Source organism: Procambarus clarkii, chromosome 92 (assembly GCF_040958095.1).
Source record: "Procambarus clarkii isolate CNS0578487 chromosome 92, FALCON_Pclarkii_2.0, whole genome shotgun sequence".
Taxonomy (NCBI): domain Eukaryota; kingdom Metazoa; phylum Arthropoda; class Malacostraca; order Decapoda; family Cambaridae; genus Procambarus; species Procambarus clarkii.
In genome coordinates, this window is record NC_091241.1 from 7,198,413 (window position 1) to 7,219,193 (window position 20,781).

Consider the following 20,781-nt stretch of genomic DNA (forward strand, 5'->3'; position numbering starts at 1 on the left):
CCGGCGAGAAACAATGGGCAGAGTTTCTTTCACCCTATGCCCCTGTTACCTAGCAGTAAAATAGGTACCTGGGTGTTAGTCAGCTGTCACGGGCTGCTTCCTGGGGGTGGAGGCCTGGTCGAGGACCGGGCCGCGGGGACACTAAAGCCCCGAAATCATCTCAAGATAACCTCAAGATAGATGTCGTCACCGTCATCATTCCTGTCTACCGGGTCCACTACCGGGCGGATATGTATCAGAAAGTCAGAGTGCAAGAGATAATGATCTTTCGGGATAGGACACGTTCTATACCGTGTCCTATACGCGTCCCAGATATAGTACGCATATATACACTGATATACGCGTGTGAGCTTCGGCCTCTCATGTGTGGGGTTCAGGGTTCGAGACCCCTACAGCCCGCGTGAATGGAAGGGATTGTAGTTTTATTCAGGTGGTGGATGAGTGTTTCCCTGGAAACACAAACCGTAAATGTCTTTATTTTCCGCTTGTTACAACTTGTAATAAAGTTGTTACATCTTGGCTTAACGTGTTTATGACGTATTAGAACGTTGTTACAACGTGTTATATTGGTTGTTATAACTGGTTAGGAGGTGTTAAAACTTTTTCGAACGTTGTACCAACGTTGTAGTTGCGGTGTGTGTTTGGCGGGTTATGACTCGTATGTTGGCTTCAGTAAGATTATGTCCAACGTACAATGTACACAATGTAACGATTTTCTCATTATATCCAGTGTGTTGAAAAATTTCGTATTTATGATAAATCTCAAATGGTATTCTTAGTTGGCTTGTAACCACAGTGTAGCTACACTGTGTTAGATAATGATCCAGTGGGTCTCCAAAATACTGGCATTTCCACTTCTTTCGGAACATGTAAGCTTAATTTCCAACCCATGAGTATCTAAGCTGGAGACGGTACATGCCATCGCTTCTATTCCCTCTGTTTCCTTCATTAAAATAAGTGATTTATGATTGGTTCAAATTCTTGTACCACCCCGCAGCTCCTGCCGCTGCTGCTCTATGGTCTCTGTACTTCTTTAGCATTGCTTTATATCTAACTATATGGGAGTATCCCGGCGGTGCCCGGGTCTTTCTGTACATCTGGTTGTCTCTCTTTGTCTGTAAATCCTGCTTAAAGAGGGGGGGGGGGGGTCAACTACGACCCCCCCTTCCTCCATGGTACGGCAACAATCACATATCTCTATATAAAGTTGTGTGAGGCTAGCCCCTAGCGTCTGGCCACCAACCCTCAGACACTTATTTTTCATATCTCGTGTGTGTGTGTGTGTGTGTGTGGATTATTTTGTTACTCTATGCTAGACTCTGAGGTACATGTAACTATCTACAGTACTCATCGTAGTTGCAAATTTCGCAGCTTCATCTGCAATGTCATTTCCTAGTATTCCTACATGATTTGGCATCCAGTTGACATGTATTTGACGACCTAGACTTTTCGAGTGTTTGCAGTAATACTATAACCTTTGTGTTCAGATGATGTTGTTACGTAATCGCTCATGTTGCCAGATTTCAATGACAGTTCTCGAATCTGCATATTATACAACGTTTTGTTATCATACATGTTCCAAGGCCTTTTGAATGCTAAGCATCGCTGCTTGCACAGTGGAATACCCGCTTGAGAGTCTCCAACTAGGCACAGAATGACAATGCATCGTGCAACAATTTTAATGGAATCCTGATTTAAAAAGCGAGAGAACAAAACTACTGGCTTGAATACTAGTAGTTCGAAAGGTCTAAGGCAGTGTCTGGGATGCTCCCGGACGCAGGTTCGAATCCTCGTCACGGCCCTTGTGGATTTGTTCACGTGAAGTTTAGGAGCTGATGCTCGACCCTACAAGTACATCTATGTGAGAACATCTAGGTGAGTACATCTAGGTGAATACATCTAGGTGAGTACATCTAGGTGAGTACATCTTGGTGAGTACATCTAGGTGAGTACATCTTGGTGAGTACATCTAGGTGAGTACATCTAGGTGAGTACATCTTGATGAGTACATCTAGGTGAGTACATCTTGGTGAGTACATCTTGGTGAGTACATCTAGGTGAGTACATCTAGGTGAGTACATCTAGGTGAGTACATCTTGATGAGTACATCTAGGTGAGTACATCTTGGTGAGTACATCTAGGTGAGTACATCTAGATGAGTACATCTAGGTGAGTACATCTAGGTGAGTACATCTAGGTGAGTACATCTATGTGAGAACATCTAGGTGAGTACATCTTGGTGAGTACATCTAGGTGAGTACACACACACTCATACACTATTTGCATAACCTTGTGACGTCATTCCTTACCTTCATGTCTAATTGGTTGATACGATCTTCGAGAGTCTGAAAAAAAATGCAAGATGAAAAACATTAATTTATAAATATAAAGAACTTAACAAAAACATTAACTATTCACACAATTTGTTTAAGTTATTCTATCCTCTAACATAATTATGCTGATTTTTTTTAAATAAATGCCTGATTAAATACTTATCAAACTTAAGACGAATATGATTTGTAATGTTATAATATAATTATCCATCTTGACTTATACTTTAGTCCTTCAAGAAGACCTGACAGGTGGCGCTGCCAACCCCAAGTAAGCAGTAAGTCCAACAAATATGGACTTTGGACTTTGGCCTCTGACATAATATAAATTCTTGACTCCAAGGACATGAGCTTTCCAAATAGCTGAACATCAAGGATTTACGAAACCTGTACATCTTTCCATAATCACTTGGGCTGTGTCTACGACCCTGGAAACTGCACATCTCAACGTAATTATTGTTGTAAGATCCTCGTAGTGCTTCGGAGCTCGTGAACCGCTTAATCAATGTCAACAAAGACGGCATGATTGAGGAAAGATGTACGGGTTTCGTAAATGGGTAAATGTTTTATGAATTCTGGTCATAATCTGATCAACACGACCAGAAACCCCCTAGACCTACTAATCTCCTGTTTCAGCGCCTCAGAGTGGCGACCCAGAGAGGAAATGCCTATCAGATCCCCAGTCCTGCCAAGTATCTAAAGCCATAGAGATCCATCAGTCCACGGGCTCACCATAGCCCGTGCTACTTGGAACTTTTTGTTCCAGGTAGCGAATACAGAAAAGCACAAATTATATAAGGATTTCAAAGTTGATAATATAAATTTGCATTAATGAGGACTTGCAAAGTTCCCTCGAATGTTATGTATTATTGTCTTTGAGTCACTAACCCTCATTACTGAGGTGACCTTTATAATGTATGTATGTATGTATGTATGTATGTATGTATCTTGTTATCTTGAGATGATTTCGGGGCTTTTTAGTGTCCCCGCGGCCCGGTCCTCGACCAGGCCTCCACCCCCAGGAAGCAGCCCGTGACAGCTGACTAACTCCCAGGTACCTATTTACTGCTAGGTAATAGGGGCATTCAGGGTGAAAGAAACTTTGCCCATTTGTTTTTGCCTCGTGCGGGAATCGAACCCGCGCCACAGAATTACGAGTCCTGCGCGCTATCACCAGGCTACGAGGCCCCCCTTCGTATGTATGTATGTATGTATGTATGTATGTATGTATGTATGTATGTATGTATGTATGTATGTATGTCCCGGGCAGGACTAGAAGTTTAGGTATGTTTCCTAACACCTGATGACTCTGGTGTCTAGTGGTAAATATGTACCTCTGGAGTTAGGTAACTGTTGTGGGTGGCATCCTGGAGAAAGCCAGTCAACCGCTGGCCTAAGTTAGGTTAGAGGGATGGGGAACCTCGAGAATACCAGCAGGCTTCCTGTCCCCAACGACGCATTAAGTGCAGGCGAGACAAGAAAAAACAGGACAAAACTAGTGAGAACTGCAATGGACTTCAGCGTGAAAAAGCAATATGCATTGTCCTATTTTTGGTGTGGCGCTAAGTGGGCACCCCGCTGTCCAGGACTGTGTATACAAGACCTTGTTGGGACCCCCTGGCACTATATACGGTCTTGCTGGGACCCTTAGCACTGTGTGTGGTCTTGCTGGGACCCCTGGCACTGTGTGTGGTCTTGCTGGGACCCCCTGGCACTGTGTACGGTCTTGCTGGGACCCTTGGCACTGTGTGTGGTCTTGCTGGGACCCTTGGCACGGTGTGTGGTCTTGCTGGGACCCCCTGGCACTGTGTGTGGTCTTGCTGGGACCCTTGGCACTGTGTGTGGTCTTGCTGGGACCCTTGGCACTGTGTGTGGTCTTGCTGGGACCCCTGGCATTGTGTACGGTCTTACTGGGACCCCTGGCACTGTGTGTGGTCTTGCTGGGACCCCTGGCACTGTGTACGGTCTTGCTGGGACCACTGGCACTGTGTGTGGTCTTGCTGGGACCCCTGGCACTGTGTACGGTCTTGCTGGGACCACTGGCACTGTGTGTGGTCTTGCTGGGACCCCCTGGCACTGTGTGTGGTCTTGCTGGGACCCTTGGCACTGTGTGTGGTCTTGCTGGGACCCCCTGGCACTGTGTGTGGTCTTGCTGGGACCCTTGGCACTGTGTGTGGTCTTGCTGGGACCCTTGGCACTGTGTGTGGTCTTGCTGGGACCCCTGGCATTGTGTACGGTCTTGCTGGGACCCCTGGCACTGTGTACGGTCTTGCTGGGACCCTTGGCACTGTGTACGGTCTTGCTGGGACCCTTGGCACTGTGTACGGTCTTGCTGGGACCCCTGGCACTGTGTACGGTCTGGCTGGGACCCCTGGCACTGTGTACGGTCTTGTTGGGACCCCCTGACACTGTGTGTGGTCTTGCTGGGACCCTTGGCACTGTGTGTGGTCTTGCTGGGACCTTTGGCACTGTGTACGGTCTTGCTGGGACCGCTGGCACTGTGTGCGGTCTTGCTGGGACCCCTGGCACTGTGTACGGTCTGGCTGGGACCCTTGGCACTGTGTGTGGTCTTGCTGGGACCGCTGGCACTGTGTGCGGTCTTGCTGGGATCCCTGGCACTGTGTACGGTCTTGCTGGGACCCCCTGGCACTGTGTACGGTCTTGCTGGGATCCCCTGGCACTGTGTGTGGTCTTGCTGGGACCCTTGGCACTGTGTGTGGTCTTGCTGGGACCCCCTGGCACTGTGTGTGGTCTTGCTGGGACCCTTGGCACTGTGTGTGGTCTTGCTGGGACCCTTGGCACTGTGTGTGGTCTTGTTGGGACCCCTGGCACTGTGTACGGTCTTGCTGGGACCTCTGGCACTGTGTACGGGCTTGCTGGGACCCCCTGACACTGTGTACGGTCTTGCTGGGACCCCTGGCACTGTGTACGGTCTTGTTGGGACCCCTGGCACTGTGTACGGGCTTGCTGGGACCCCTGGCACTGTGTACGGTCTTGCTGGGACCTCTGGCACTGTGTACGGGCTTGCTGGGACCCCCTGACACTGTGTACGGTCTTGCTGGGATCCCCTGGCACTGTGTGTGGTCTTGCTGGGACCCTTGGCACTGTGTGTGGTCTTGCTGGGACCCTTGGCACTGTGTGTGGTCTTGTTGGGACCCCTGGCACTGTGTACGGTCTTGCTGGGACCTCTAGCACTGTGTACGGTCTTGCTGGGACCCCCTGGCACTGTGTACGGTCTTGCTGGGACCCCTGGCACTGTGTACGGTCTTGCTGGGACCCCCTGGCACTGTGTACGGTCTTGCTGGGACCCCCTGGCACTGTGTACGGTCTTGCTGGGACCTCTGGCACTGTGTACGGTCTTGCTGGGACCTCTGGCACTGTGTACGGTCTTGCTGGGACCCCCTGGCACTGTGTACGGGCTTGCTGGGACCCCCTGACACTGTGTACGGTGTGGCTGGGACCTCTAGCACTGTGTACGACCCTGTTGGGACTTGACTAATGTCTATGGCCTTACCATTATGGGTGTGTCACTGTTCACAGTTCCGGAATCAGTGAGATCTTTTCAGGCGACCATGCGTGACTGACGCACACGCTGTATGTACGCACTCACGCGTGTGTACACATGCACTCACATGAAAGTGCGCTTGCACGCACACGTATGAGTGCGTCCGCACTTGAGTTTGCACGCACGCATGACTGAACACATAGACACAGACTCACATATGAGCATACGTAAACATGCACGTGTATGCGTGCATCATTTTCGTTCATGAGTGTACGTAGGTGCGTTTGTTTGCGTGTGTCTGCGTGCGTGTCTCTAGACACAAAACATTAACGAGACGTCCGCAGTGCATATCAACAAGACCAGGCCTTTCTCTTTCAGAGGGACGACTAAACCATTGCTAATTCCTCCAGCATACAAGCACTAAAATCCACGTTAACTGCAGTGCAAACACGATGTATTCAGATGTAGTGTTGTATTCAGGTTAAATAGAAATTAGAATTGTTGTTGCATGGCCCGCACTAGACCTAGGTACCCTACAGTAGGCCAGGGTTGGCCACACCCCCACAATATTACTCAATTTTGCTGCCCCTTCCATTAGCCGACACCCAAAACCCTCTCCCCCCCCCTTACCCAATATGCCCATACCCATTCATCACGCACAACCCCCCCTCCCTCCCCTTCCACCTCTACTCATGCCCATAACCCCCACACCCCCTCCTTACCCACATCACCTCCCCCCCTCATATAAGTATGAAGCAATGCAGCGACCTCACTTTTTTACCCTGGGAGTGCAAGACGGCAACACCGATCAGTCAGTTGCCAACTGCTGAAAATTTTCGCTCGCGAACGTGAGTGAAAATGAATTTATACGCCTGCGTCGCAACTTAAGTGCCAGACACTCAACTTAAGTGTCAGACACTCAACTTAAGTGTCAGACACACAACTTAAGTGTCTGGCACAACTTAAGTGTCAGACACAAAACTTAAGTGTCAGGCAAACAACTTAGGTGTCAGACAAACAACTTAAGTGTCAGACAAACAGCTTAAGTGTCACATGAACAACTTAGGTCTCATACAAACAACTTAAATGTCAGACAAACAACTTAGGTGTCAGACACACACAACTTAAGTGTCAGGCGAATCACTTAAGTAGGACTGTTGGGAAGGGGGGGGGAGGCAGTTATGAGGGGGCTTCTATCCCCTGGTTGAGGATAGAAGGGACGGGAAACAGGGTAGAGATGAAACAGAAGAAGCTGCAAGACGAAGAAAAACGCGGAGTATCCCTGGAAGGATACAACATCAATGGAAGGTTGATGCCACCAGCACCCACACAAACTGGTGTGATTGATGGCCAATAACAGTACAATCTATGTACTGTCACTGTTCATCAGCCCGGTGCCCTGGAAACACAAACCGAAACTGTCTCTATTTTCCGCTTGTAACAACTTGTAATAAAGTTGTTACATCTTGGCTTAATGTGTTTATGACGTATTGGAACGTTGTTACAACTTGATATATTGGTTGTTATAACTGGTTAGGTGGTGTTAAAACTTGTTCGAACGTTGTACCAACGTCGTAGTTTCGGTGTGTGTTTGGAGGGTGGAAGCACATTGAAAATAAAAATAATAAAACAGTTTGTATCTGAGCATCCACCTTGCAAGTTGAAAAGTGTCATTAAACGAGAACTCTTTGACGAATTGGAAGAAAGCAGAACAGTGCAAACTGGAACTAGCAGATATATTGTTCATCACAATGAAATGTGTCAAACTGAACATGTGTATGGGGCAAGTAACAACATCAGCAGACTAACAGACGATGTCACAGCTCGAATAAGATTGGCTACAAGTATCTCTTGACAGTTGGGCTTGTATTGGGATCTGGATAAAGTATAAAGTGTGTGGACAATGACAGCGACACACATTACATCTTAGACTAACAAAATTGACCCATTTAGAGATAGATCAATACTCACGCTGCATGAAATGGCAAACCATATCATTACAAATTATGTTCTTGCACTGTATTCAGGTTTCGCTTCCAGTAGATAAATGACATATGAGATTAAGGAAGAAGCCTTGTAGTGTGAAACATAACAATAATTAACAGCAGCTTTCCTATAAGCCTGTAAAGTAGTTATGTATTAGCGAAAAGACTTACTGTAAATACATAGCTATTGAAATGCAACAATCTCTGTAGCCAGATGTTAATACAATCATAAGGTGTGAAGGATAGATGTAATTGTTAATGTAATTGTCCCTGTTGAGGTCTGATAAAGATCTTTTGTGCCCTCTGTAATCCTTTTTTGCGCTACCGTTCACGGGATGAGTATGAGGCATACACTACCGCTTACAGGATGAGTATGAGATATACACTACCGCTCACAGGATGAGTACGAGATATACACTACCACTCAGGATGAGTATGAGATATACACAATCGCTCACAGGATGAGTACGAGATATACACTACCACTCAGGATGAGTATGAGATATACACAACCGCTCACAGGATGAGTATGAAATATACACAACCGCTCACAGGATGAGTATGGGGTGCACAATAAACTATCCGCTTCCGGCGGCAACAATCAAATCATTTGTGTCAACGACCTAACTGAGGAAGTTACTCAAAATTATACCCGTGTTTTCCGGCTGTGTATGCTAAGTTGACGAGCACAAAACACGAGAACACCGGAGCTCTAGAAAGCATATTGACCTATACGAGGCACCTGCTATATATATCTCTAATCAAACTCATTCATATATATGTCTAGCCTTCGCTTGAAACAATCCGTCGATCCCATATCATTATGTTATTCGGTAATCTGTTCCATAAATCAACCACTATTTCTAAACCAGGTCTTTTGTAAATATAAACTTATCCAATTTATATTTATTGTTTGCGTTAATACATTTTCAACCTTATCTACATTACCTGTTGTTGCACTCTTTTATACGTCAATCATATGACTCTTAGTCTTCGTATTTCTTGAGAATGAATATTAAGCTTTTCTATTTTTTTATGAAGACTTATTAACTTTGTCATAGCGCCCGGATAGCTCAGTCGGTAGAGCATTAGGCTTTTAACCTAAGGGTCCAGGGTTCGAGTCCCTGTTCGGGCTACATATTGAGGGGTAGAAATAGCCTAAACTACTCTATCCCTTTGAGATGTATTTATTTCTTGTCTCAATAAACATACTTGAACTTTGTCATCCTTCACGCCTTCAAGTGAATTTATGTGCACAGAGACCAAAACTAAGCTGCATAACTTTAATGGACCTTAACTAGGGCAGAATAAAGCTGAAGAATACATAGGTGTAATGGTTCACTATTATGTTTACAGCCTATGATCCACACAAGGGTATACACTCAGCCGAGACATCAGCAAGTACACTTCCGTAGTGAACATTATACAAGGCTGAAGTGACCTCATTATCTATAAACAGAGAAGCGGACAACATCTCTCGGTGTCTCGTTTGTTGATGTTTTAGATTGAGCTACTCGTTCAGTATCACGTGCTATGATGAGCCCGTAATGTACTTACCTGGTACAGAAGCGGGGCTCTCGCTCTCTCTCTCTCCACACTTTTACATATATATCCCAAAATTCCATATCTTCTTTGTCCCATATATTTATGCATTGATTTTATTAGCTTAGGAGCCCTGTTATTTATGACTACCGGAACTCTTTCGCATTCAGATTTCGCAATTTCAACAAGTCGAGTAGTAGTTTGGCGGTCACCAGGGAGGAAGTTATTAAACAAAAATTAAAATTAAAGCGGAGCAAGTCGTCACCAGGGCCGGACGAGGTGTTTTCCAGGGTGCTTGAAGAATGTAAAGAAGATCGCAGTGAGCCTTTGTCTTGCATATTTAACTAAGCATTAGAGTCGAGCAGAGAACCCGAATCGTGGAAGACTGCAAATGTCATGCCAATTTTTTATGAAGGGTGATAGATCATTTACTATCTATTGGCCAATTAGCTTAACGTCTATTGTGGGGAAATTCCTGCCTTCCTCTCAAGTTTGTATAGTAACCTCCTGTGGGGTTACTGTATCAAAGGCTTTTTGGCAGTCCAGAAACATGCAATCTGCCCAGCCTTCTCTGTCTTGCCTTATTTTCTTTACCTTATTATTAAAACTATAGGAGGCTCGCCAGGCATGATTTCCCTTCTCTAAAGCCGTGTTGTTGTTTACTTACAAACCTAATTCTTTCTAGGTGTGCAACTTGTCTTAATCTTATAATTTTGTCAAGTACTTTGCAAGGGATGCTTGTGAATGACACTGGCTTGAAATTAAGTATTTTTTCTTTATCTCCTTTCTTGTAGATTGGCACCACATTAGCCTTCTTCCAGCAACTGGGCAATTCCTCCCTTGTAAGGGACTCATTAGAGATTAGCGCTAGAGGTATGCTAAGGGCCTATGCTGCTTCTTGTAACAACCATAGTGATACTCTATCAGGCCCAGTAACTTTTGCTACATCCAGAGATACTAGCTGTATTCTTACTTCCTCTGATGTTACCTCAATATTTAGAAGTTTCACATCAGGAGGTGCTTCCTCATCTAGCTCTGGGAGCTGTTCAGGCTCAGTAGTGAACACTCCATGGAAGCTGGCATTGAGCTCCTCACAAATTTCTTATAAATTTCTGTATACTGATCTTCCTTCTTTCGTAACCTGGTCACTTGGTCATTCACTGTCATTTTCCTTCTTGTATGGTCCGGGCCGCGGGGACACTAAAAAGCCCCGAAATCATCTCAAGATAACCTCAAGAAGATGGTTATGCAGGAATTTCAGTTGACTCTCTGCTTTGGAGGCAATATCATTTTCATAGTTTGTTTCTGCCAATCTTCTTATGTTTATGTAGTCATTACTGGCCCTGTTGCATCTATTCCGGTTTACCTCTGTCCTATTGCCTTCTGTATGTCTTCCACTCTCTCCTGCTTTTTTATTTTGCCTCCAGGTACTGTCTATTGAACTGCGGGTTACTATATACCCTCATACTTTTTCCCTTAATGGTGGTATGAATCTCATGTGTGTGTACTCACCTTAAGTTGTGAAGCTCGTACACAGCTGAGTAAATGTAAACAAAGCCACAATTGTTAAGGAAATAGGAATAGGATTCATAAGCGATTAATAAATAATGATTGAAATTAATAATATTAATTATTAATTATTTATTAATTATCTAATTTATTAATACGATCTCCCTAACAAACTGCGATTAATAATAATGATTGATTAATAATGATTAATTCCCTATGAATCCTTGTGTGGGTGTGTGTGTGGGGGGGTGTATTTACTATTTGTGCCAGCAGAATCGAGCTATTAGCTCTTGGACCCCGCCTTTCTAACCAATCTATTTTTCCTCTATTATGTCTACTACATATATTTCTCTCTGACACCCACACACACATATCCCCCCATGAAGCAGCCCGTAGCAGCTGTCTAACTCCTAGGTACCTATTTACTGCTAGGTGAACAGGCGCATCAGGGTCTGGGCAACTCTGCCCATTTGTTTCTACCTCGGCCGGGAATGGAACCCGGGCCCTTAGTACTACGACCCCCGAGCGCTGTCCACACAGCCGCGAGGCCCCTGATTTAGGTAGGTAGGTGTGTGTGTGTGGGGGGGGGGTGTCAGAGAAATATATGTAGTAGATATAATAGAGGAAAATAGATTAGTTAGACAGGCGGAGACCAAGAGCTAATAGCTGGATTCTGGAGACACAAATAGTAAATAAATACATGTTATCGAATCACAAAATCACGTGATTGAGTAATAGAGAAATAATCACACGACAGGGAATGGAACTATCAGGAGAAAACACCAAACCATTCCGACTCTATAACACTATATATCAGGATAAGGATTTGGGATGGGACGGGGGAAAGGAATGGTGCCCAACCACTTGGACGGTCGGGGATCGAACGCCGATCTGCATGTTAATCACACGGAGAAAGACAAAATTTCTATGATAATACATGTTGATCCTCATAAATATTGGAGAAGTTCTCATTGATCCGGCAGCCGTAATCATTGTTTACTAAATAAATAAATAAATAAATAAATAAATAAATAAATAAATAAATAAATAAATAAATAATAAATAAATGTTTATTCAGGTAAAAGTACTCACATACGAGATAAGTTACAAACAGAATATTGGATCTCCAGATAGAACAAGTAAATACTATGCCTAAAGCCACTAATACGCACAGCGGGCAACCTACACCTGTTTATGTATAGTAAAACACTTTACATATGTCTCACAACTGACAGCACTCGAACTTTTCTCGAAAAGTGCTTTGCTCACTTCCCACGTTCGAATCGCGCCTCTCTGAGTGTTTCACTCCTATAGATAGGTGTTTGCTGTTTCACGAGGTGAGGATTCCATACCGGTGCTGCATACTTCAGCACTGGTCTGACGTATGCTGTGTAGATTGCCTTGAAGGAGTCGTGATTTAGTTTTCTAAATCAGGACTTCTTCAGGTTTCTAAATGATGTTCGTATAATTGCCAGCGTTCCAAAATCTTTTTCTCTTTCCGATTCTTGTAGCTGCCTTCCTTTTATGATGAAGATGGTTTCCTGTTTCCCCTTTCCCAGCTTCATTATCTTACACTTATTGGTATTTAATTCTAGCAACCGTTTGTTTGACCACTGCTGGAGTTTGTCAAGGTCTTCCGGTAACTTCTTGCAGTCCTCCTCTATTTTTATATTCCACATCAGGTTTGTGTTATCTGAAAACATTGACATGTCCGAGCTCACTCCCCAACGCCACTCTCTCAGGTAGGTCGTTCCCATAAATTAGGAACAGCAGTAGTCCCAAGACAGAGCCTTGTGGGACCCCACTCGTTACAATTATTACAAGTTCAAACCTCCTCTTTGACCCTGAAAGTTTCCTGCCCTTCAGGTGCTCCCTTACGTCGGTGGATATGGTGGTGTTGATTGATATTGTGGTTGTGGTTGTGGTAGTGATGGTGGTAGTGGGTGTGGTGGTGGTGGTAGTGGGCGCCCTTGGCCCAGTGCCTCCTGACTGCATTTACACTGTACTTTAAGATGACATGCCAGCTCCTCCTCCCCCAACCTCTCCCTCCTTACTTCACCTTCTCATCCCCCTCCCATCTCCCCCCATCTCTCACCCCATTCCCCTCACCTCCCTCCTCTCACCCCTTCCTTCTTCCTTTCCGCCTTTCCACCAAATACTAGGTATAAAATATATTTATTAACATAAAAATAAAAAATCAATTCTGAAGCACAATTATCAAATCTGCAATCTGAATGCGTGTATATATGTATGAACTGCATATACGGACCACACCAGCCAAACTACTGGTATATACCAGCCCCTCTAAAACATATATTAATGTCATATACGAGTCACACTCGCCATTCCAAATGGTATATACGAATCACGCGAGCCACACAAATGATATATAAGAGCCACACTACCCATTCTAATGGTATATACGAGTCATACTATGCATTCTAATGGTACATACCCCCACCCCCCGAACGTCCTTGAATAGTAGGCCCAGAAGTGCGTTCTAGCTACTAGGTACGATATATATATATATATATATATATATATATATATATATATATATATATATATATATATATATATATATATATATATATATGTCGTACCTAATAGCCAGAACTCACTTCTCAGCCTACTATTCAAGGCCCGATTTGCCTAATAAGCCAAGTTTTCATGAATTAATGTTTTTTCGTCTACCTAACCTACCTAACCTAACCTAACCTAGCTTTTTTTGGCTACCTAACCTAACCTTACCTATAAATATAGGTTAGGTTAGGTTAGGTAGGGTTGGTTAGGTTCGGTCATATATCTACGTTAATTTTAACTCCAATAACAAAAAATTGACCTCATACATAGAGAAAAGGGTTGCTTTATCATTTCATAAGAAAAAAATTATAGTAAATATATTAATTCAGGAAAACTTGGCTTATTAGGCAAATCGGGCCTTGAATAGTAGGCTGAGAAGTGAGTTCTGGCTACTAGGTACGACATATATATATACACATATATACTTTTCAGTGAAGTGCGCGACCTTGAACATGGTCAGAAGATAGTGAATAGACAACCATTGGACTCAACACTCACCAGTGAGTCAGCAACACTCACCAGTGAGTCAGCAACACTCACCAGTGAGTCAGCAACACTCACCAGTGAATCAGCAACACTCACTAGTGAGTCAACAACACTCACACAGTGAGTCAGCAACACTCACAGTGAGTCAGCAACTGTCGGAAAATCCGACACCATTTAATAATCATACAGATAATAGCTGTATTGTATAAACAAGTTACCCATAGAAAACGTAACTTGTAGTGGAATTACCGTCTAAGAAAACGGGATATCATCACCACATACTATTATAATTCACCAGCTATTCTGCTGGGAATTATTCTTAAATACATAAGTCTTTGGACTTTACCATCATAAAAACATCTTATATAAATTAACTTAATTATCAATATTAAAGTAGAGTAAATGTGACCCTTCTATCACTTTCTGAAATCTGGACAAAGTAGGCCAGGCGTCAGGGAGGAAGGGGGGAGCCATTGTTGTTTTATACGAGACCAGAGGCTCACACGGGAGCAAATTCGGCTCCTGTTAATTTTACTTGGACGTAGTGTTATGGATACCAAAGGTGTACCATCTGTCAACACGCTGTCAACAAATCAAGTTAAGTGTTCTTTCCGAAACCCATTATCTATCATTAGTGGCCATTAATGTCATTATATAGGGTGACCCGGTTAGAACGCGAAATCGCCTCATACTAAAGGTAATTAAGCCAGGTCTTCATGTTCCATGTACTGTTTTCTCTGATATACTTGTCATATATAGGTATCTGGCTTCACAGCTAGCGCACTTTTGACAGGTCAAGATGAGGATGCAAGATTTGTGCACCAGTTACTGGGTGATATGGAAGCTACCTCAAAGAGGATAATTTGGTGTCTACACCCTAGTTATACCTGGTGGACTAACCTGCTGTACTATAAGATAAGGAACCTCTTCAATGTATGTAGTTACTGTAGTTTGATTGGCTGCATACATATAAATATAAACCCCCCTAATGTGTAGAGGATCGATTTGTGAGATTATGAGATTATTGCAGAAATACAGTCCACTTAACATTATACAAATTGCTATCGAAGTATATAAATTAACGTAAATATAAATTCATATAAATTAAATAAATATAAATCTCACAGGTCGGTTCCCACATTATTTGGTCATCTTCGAACCGGATGACGGATTATTTGATCCTTTGAACCCACATTTGGTCATCTTAGTACCGGATGAACCAGTTAACCAGTGGATTCATTAAATATACTAGTGCAGTGTGATTTAAACAAAGGCCAGCCAGTCAAAGACGGCAGCCTAGCCTCGAGGGAGCTCAGGAGCCTCCCTCAGCCCAGTTCAGCTTCGTCAGCGGTTTCATGCACACCCACAGATATTTGGTGGCGTGTTATTTCGTGAAATGACAGCGCTAATATAGAATCCAGCCAAATTAGTGACTGTGTCTTCGCGAGATTGTTCACGGATTTCGTGGTGTTACATTTCGCGAGAGATTATCTACGAATTTTGTGGACTTTATTTCGCGAGGTCACTAATAATATTTAATACTTCTAGATAATATTAGAAGTTTCATAGAGGCTAATTAAGAGGCTATTATCAATAATTGTGTATATTATTTCTCCAAAATAGAGAATTATTTAATATATATTGCACTAGTGATCACAGTATAATATTTACTAATTGCCAACCCACAACAGGGTAGGATATGACTAGTTGAACTATTATCGTTCATTCTAGTCCCATTATTACCATAGTCAGTTGTACTATATTGATCAACCTAACACCATTAATGAATGGTGCAGACCCTATTTTGGGTGTAATTATTATCAACTCGAGTTGAGTTGTATATATAATAATTTACTTATGATCATTACACCTTTGAGTGATTAATTAGTGTCTCTACCATCCTAGGGTGATATAGAAGAGCTAACCTAAAGGTACTTCCAGTGACACTGGTTTATCACTCAAATCATTAGTGTGTATGATTGTATATATATAATGTGTATTAATTTTAAGTGCTAACCTCTAGCAGAGGTAGGATTATTGCCTAGTGAGTTCAGAATTTACCCTAGGCTACCATTAGTGTTTGTTCAGTATTATGAGCAGCCCAAGTACAAGTCCCACAAGGCTTTACCAACTAGCCAGTATGGATAATGCAGGGAGAATGAAAAGAACCCTTGCAGGTCTTAAAGGCCACTTAACAAGACAGATCAAGAAATGTGAAGATTTGTCACAACAATCAACAGTTGATTATGCTGACCTGGAAAGCTATTATCAAGCAGCTGCAGGTAAATTTGAGCAAATCAAATGCCAAATGGCTGTCCTTGTGGGGACAGACTACTACCATCGATTCATCGGTAGCCCTACTAAATATCAGTGTATAACCATGTTAAACTCTGCAGGAGGTAAATTACTCTCAGGCCCAGTATCAAGCCTGAGGAGACCTATGGCTGCAGATAAACAATACCAGTAGAAATCTAAATTTGTCAGCTGATTATATTTCTCCAGTAGCATTATACTAAGGAGATTACAGCTGACTATACCAACAGAAGTTGATGTTAGTATCATCATTTGAAGCTGAAGATGAGTTCATGAGGCCTCAGTGGCAAATCAGTGAACAGTAGCCTAAAACAGCTACAAGTCACTGCGACCAATGTCACTGAACCCACTGCAGTCTCAGAACCATACTTTACTTTAATGATGAGCTATTCAATCTTCTGAATCAATTAACTAAATTAAACCCCAGTAAATCTGATGACTGATTTGATACATTTATTATTTAATCAAGATGTATTCCATGGGCCTCAGTGTTTATATATCAGTGACCAGTTACCTGAAGAAACTTCAAGTTATATCTAATGTCACTGATCTCACTGCAGTCCCTGAATCATACTTAACTGTAGTACTTGATCACATTCAGTCTTCTGGGTTAAATAATATGTAATAAGGCTTGAATATTAGCCTTTCAAGAGTTGACAGGGAAATGAAATCGCATTAGACTTCTAACCCCTGCAACTCTAGGACGGGACATCCGTCCTGTACGAACAGACACACAAATGTGTGATTACTAACTACTAACATCAAATTAATGTAATAATTCGATGGAGGAGTATCGGTGTTCGTCTGTTCTAATTAGGACTTCGACCCGTGAGCAGCCCCTGGGGAATTATGTCGGAAAATCCGACACCATTTAATAATCATACAGATAATAGCTGTATTGTATAAACAAGTTACCCATAGAAAACGTAACTTGTAGTGGAATTACCGTCTAAGAAAACGGGATATCATCACCACATACTATTATAATTCACCAGCTATTCTGCTGGGAATTATTCTTAAATACATAAGTCTTTGGACTTTACCATCATAAAAACATCTTATATAAATTAACTTAATTATCAATATTAAAGTAGAGTAAATGTGACCCTTCTATCACTTTCTGAAATCTGGACAAAGTAGGCCAGGCGTCAGGGAGGAAGGGGGGAGCCATTGTTGTTTTATACGAGACCAGAGGCTCACACGGGAGCAAATTCGGCTCCTGTTAATTTTACTTGGACGTAGTGTTATGGATACCAAAGGTGTACCATCTGTCAACACGCTGTCAACAAATCAAGTTAAGTGTTCTTTCCGAAACCCATTATCTATCATTAGTGGCCATTAATGTCATTATATAGGGTGACCCGGTTAGAACGCGAAATCGCCTCATACTAAAGGTAATTAAGCCAGGTCTTCATGTTCCATGTACTGTTTTCTCTGATATACTTGTCATATATAGGTATCTGGCTTCACAGCTAGCGCACTTTTGACAGGTCAAGACGAGGATGCAAGATTTGTGCACCAGTTACTGGGTGATATGGAAGCTACCTCAAAGAGGATAATTTGGTGTCTACACCCTAGTTATACCTGGTGGACTAACCTGCTGTACTATAAGATAAGGAACCTCTTCAATGTATGTAGTTACTGTAGTTTGATTGGCTGCATACATATAAATATAAACCCCCCTAATGTGTAGAGGATCGATTTGTGAGATTATGAGATTATTGCAGAAATACAGTCCACTTAACATTATACAAATTGCTATCGAAGTATATAAATTAACGTAAATATAAATTCATATAAATTAAATAAATATAAATCTCACAGGTCGGTTCCCACAGCAACACTCACACAGTGAGTCAGCAACACTCACAGTGAGTCAGCAACACTCACAAGTGAGTCATCAACACTCACAGTGAGTCAGCAACACTCACTAGTGAGTCAACAACACTCACACAGTGAATCAGCAACACTCACCAGTGAGTCAGCAACACTCACCAGTGAGTCAGCAACACTCACTAGTGAGTCAACAACACTCACCAGTGAGTCAGCAACACTCACCAGTGAGTCAGCAACACTCACACAGTGAGTCAGCAACACTCACAGTGAGTCAGCAACACTCACCAGTGTCAGCAATACTCACCAGTGAGTCAACAACACTCACCAGTGAGTCAGCAACACTCACCAGTGAGTCATCAACACTCACCGTGAGTCAGCAACACTCACCAGTGAGTCAGCAACACTCACAGTGAGTCAGCAACACTCACAAGTGAGTCATCAACACTCACAGTGAGTCAGCAACACTCACCAGTGAGTCAACAACACTCACCAGTGAGTCAGCAACTCACCAGTGAGTTAGTAACACTCACCAGTGAGTCAGCAACACTCACCAGTGAGTCAGCAACACTCACCAGTGAGTCAGCAACACTCACAGTGAGTCAGCAACACTCACCATTGAGTCAGCAACACTCAGCAGTGAGTCAGCAACACTCAGCAGTGAGTCAGCAACACTCACCAGTGAGTCAGCAACACTCAGCAGTGAGTCAGCAACACTCACCAGTGAGTCAGCAACACTCACCAGTGAGTCAGCAACACTCACCAGTGAGTCAGCAACACTCACCAGTGAGTCAGCAACACACACAGTGAGTCAGCAACACTCACCAGTGAGTCAGCAACACTCACCAGTGAGTCAACAACACTCACCAGTGAGTCAGCAACACACACCAGTGAGTCAGCAACACTTACCAGTGAGTCAGCAACACTCACAGTGAGTCAGCAACACACACCAGTGAGTCAGCAACACTCACCAGTGAGTCAGCAACACACAGTGAGTCAGCAACACTCACCAGTGAGTCAGCAACACTCACACAGTGAGTCAGCAACACTCACAGTGAGTCAGCAACACTCACAGTGAGTCAGCAACACTCACCAGTGAGTCAGCAACACTCACAGTGAGTCAGCAACACTCATGTAGGCGCCTTCAGCAACAATACCTCTGCCTATCTTTCCAATTGGTGTTTCCCCTTGTGGCAGTGTTTCATGTTTATTATCTCTATATCTTTCTCCTTCCCTTTCCTTCACTTTATGCATGCCCGTCGCTTTTGTTCGTTTTCTCACTTATTATCGTTTAGCTATTCATATTTCTATATCTTTTGTTTTTATTACGTGTTTGCTAGTCTTGCCATTCCAGGAGCTAGCTCTCTCTCTCTCTCTCTCTCTCTCTCTCTCTCTCTCTCTCTCTCTCTCTCTCTCTCTCTCTCTCTCTCTCTCTCTCTCTCTCTCTCTCTTCCTATCCGTGTTCCCTGTCTCTTTTAATTCACGTTCCTTTGTCTGTATCATTCCGTGTTCCCTGTTTCACTCCATGCACAATGTCTCTTCCTATATGGTATCCATTCTATATCCATTCATATATATCCATTCCCACCCTCTGTATCCATTAGATATCCCTCCCACGTAACCTAGGTGTTACCTATCCCCTAGCACTGGACAGTTGCAAGGCTCTATTGGGCTCTATCATATCTACATTTGAAACTGTGTATGGAGTCAGCCTCCACCACATCACTGCCTAATGCATTCCATTTATTAATTACTCTGACAGTGAAAAAGTTCTTTCTAACGTCCCTGTGGCTCATTTGGGTACTCAGTGTCCCCTTGTTCGCGTGCCATCCGTGTTAAATAGTTTATCTCCACCCTGTCAATTCCTGTGAGAATTTTGTAGGTAGTGATCATCATATCTCCCCTAACTCTTCTGTCTTCCAGTGTCGTGAGGTTCGGTTCCAGTAATCTTTCCTCATAGCTCATTCCTCTCAGCTCGGGGACTAGCCTGGTGGCATCCCTCTAAACCTTTTCTAACTTCGTTTTGTGTTTGACTAGATGTGGACTCCATGCTGGGGCAGCTGCATATTCCAGTATTGGCCTGACATATGTGGTATACAAGGTTCTGAATGATTCCAGACACGAGTTTCTGAAAGCAGTTCATATGTTTATCAGCCTTGCATATGCCGCTGATGTTATCCTTCTGATGTGGGTTTCAGGTGACAGGTCTGGAGTGATATCAACCCTAAGATCTTTCTCTCGTCCGGACTCCTGAAGGATTTCCTCTCCCAGGTGTGTTTGTCCTCCTGCTCCCTACGCCTATTTTCATCACTTTGCACTTGTTCGAGTTAAACTCTAGTAGCCATTTGTTGGACCTTTAGTCTGTCCAGGTCATCCGGTAGCCTCTTGCTGTCCTCTGTCTTGATCCTTCTCATAATTTTAGCATCATCAGCAAACATTGAGAGGAATGAGTCTATAGCTTCTGGAAGATGTATGTGTACTCACCTAGTTGTGCTTGCGGGGGTAAGTGTGAGTGTGTGTGTGTGTACTCACCTGTGTGTGTGTGTGTGTGTGTGTGTGTGTGTGTGTGTGTGTGTGTGTGTGTGTGTGTGTGTGTGTGTGTGTGTGTGTGTGTGTGTGTGTGTGTTTGTGTTTCAGTGGGAGTTGTATATCCACCTATTTGTGCTTACAGGATGGAGCTGTTAGCTCTTGGACC

At 43.4% G+C, this 20,781-nt stretch overlaps 1 protein-coding gene and 1 non-coding gene across 3 annotated transcripts in view; one reads left to right on the forward strand and one right to left on the reverse strand.

Moving 5' to 3' along the window:
• The window catches only part of LOC123752951 (dynein heavy chain-like protein 2), a 97,457-nt gene that overhangs the window by 12,630 nt on the left and 64,046 nt on the right, over positions 1-20,781 (reverse strand). Inside the window, exons 1-2 of one of the 2 annotated variants that reach the window (XM_069319260.1) lie at positions 3,665-4,070; positions 2,310-2,345 (exon numbers count right to left, since the gene is read on the reverse strand). In XM_069319260.1, coding sequence (XP_069175361.1) covers positions 2,310-2,315 — 6 coding nt within the window. In that variant the 5' untranslated portion in view covers positions 2,316-2,345; positions 3,665-4,070. Of the gene's footprint in view, positions 1-2,309; positions 2,346-3,664; positions 4,071-20,781 lie in introns of those variants that run through there. The other variant, XM_069319259.1, reaches the window with a different exon arrangement.
• Positions 8,883-8,955, forward strand: TRNAK-UUU (transfer RNA lysine (anticodon UUU)). Its single transcript has one exon. It is a non-coding gene; the product is annotated as a tRNA-Lys (tRNA).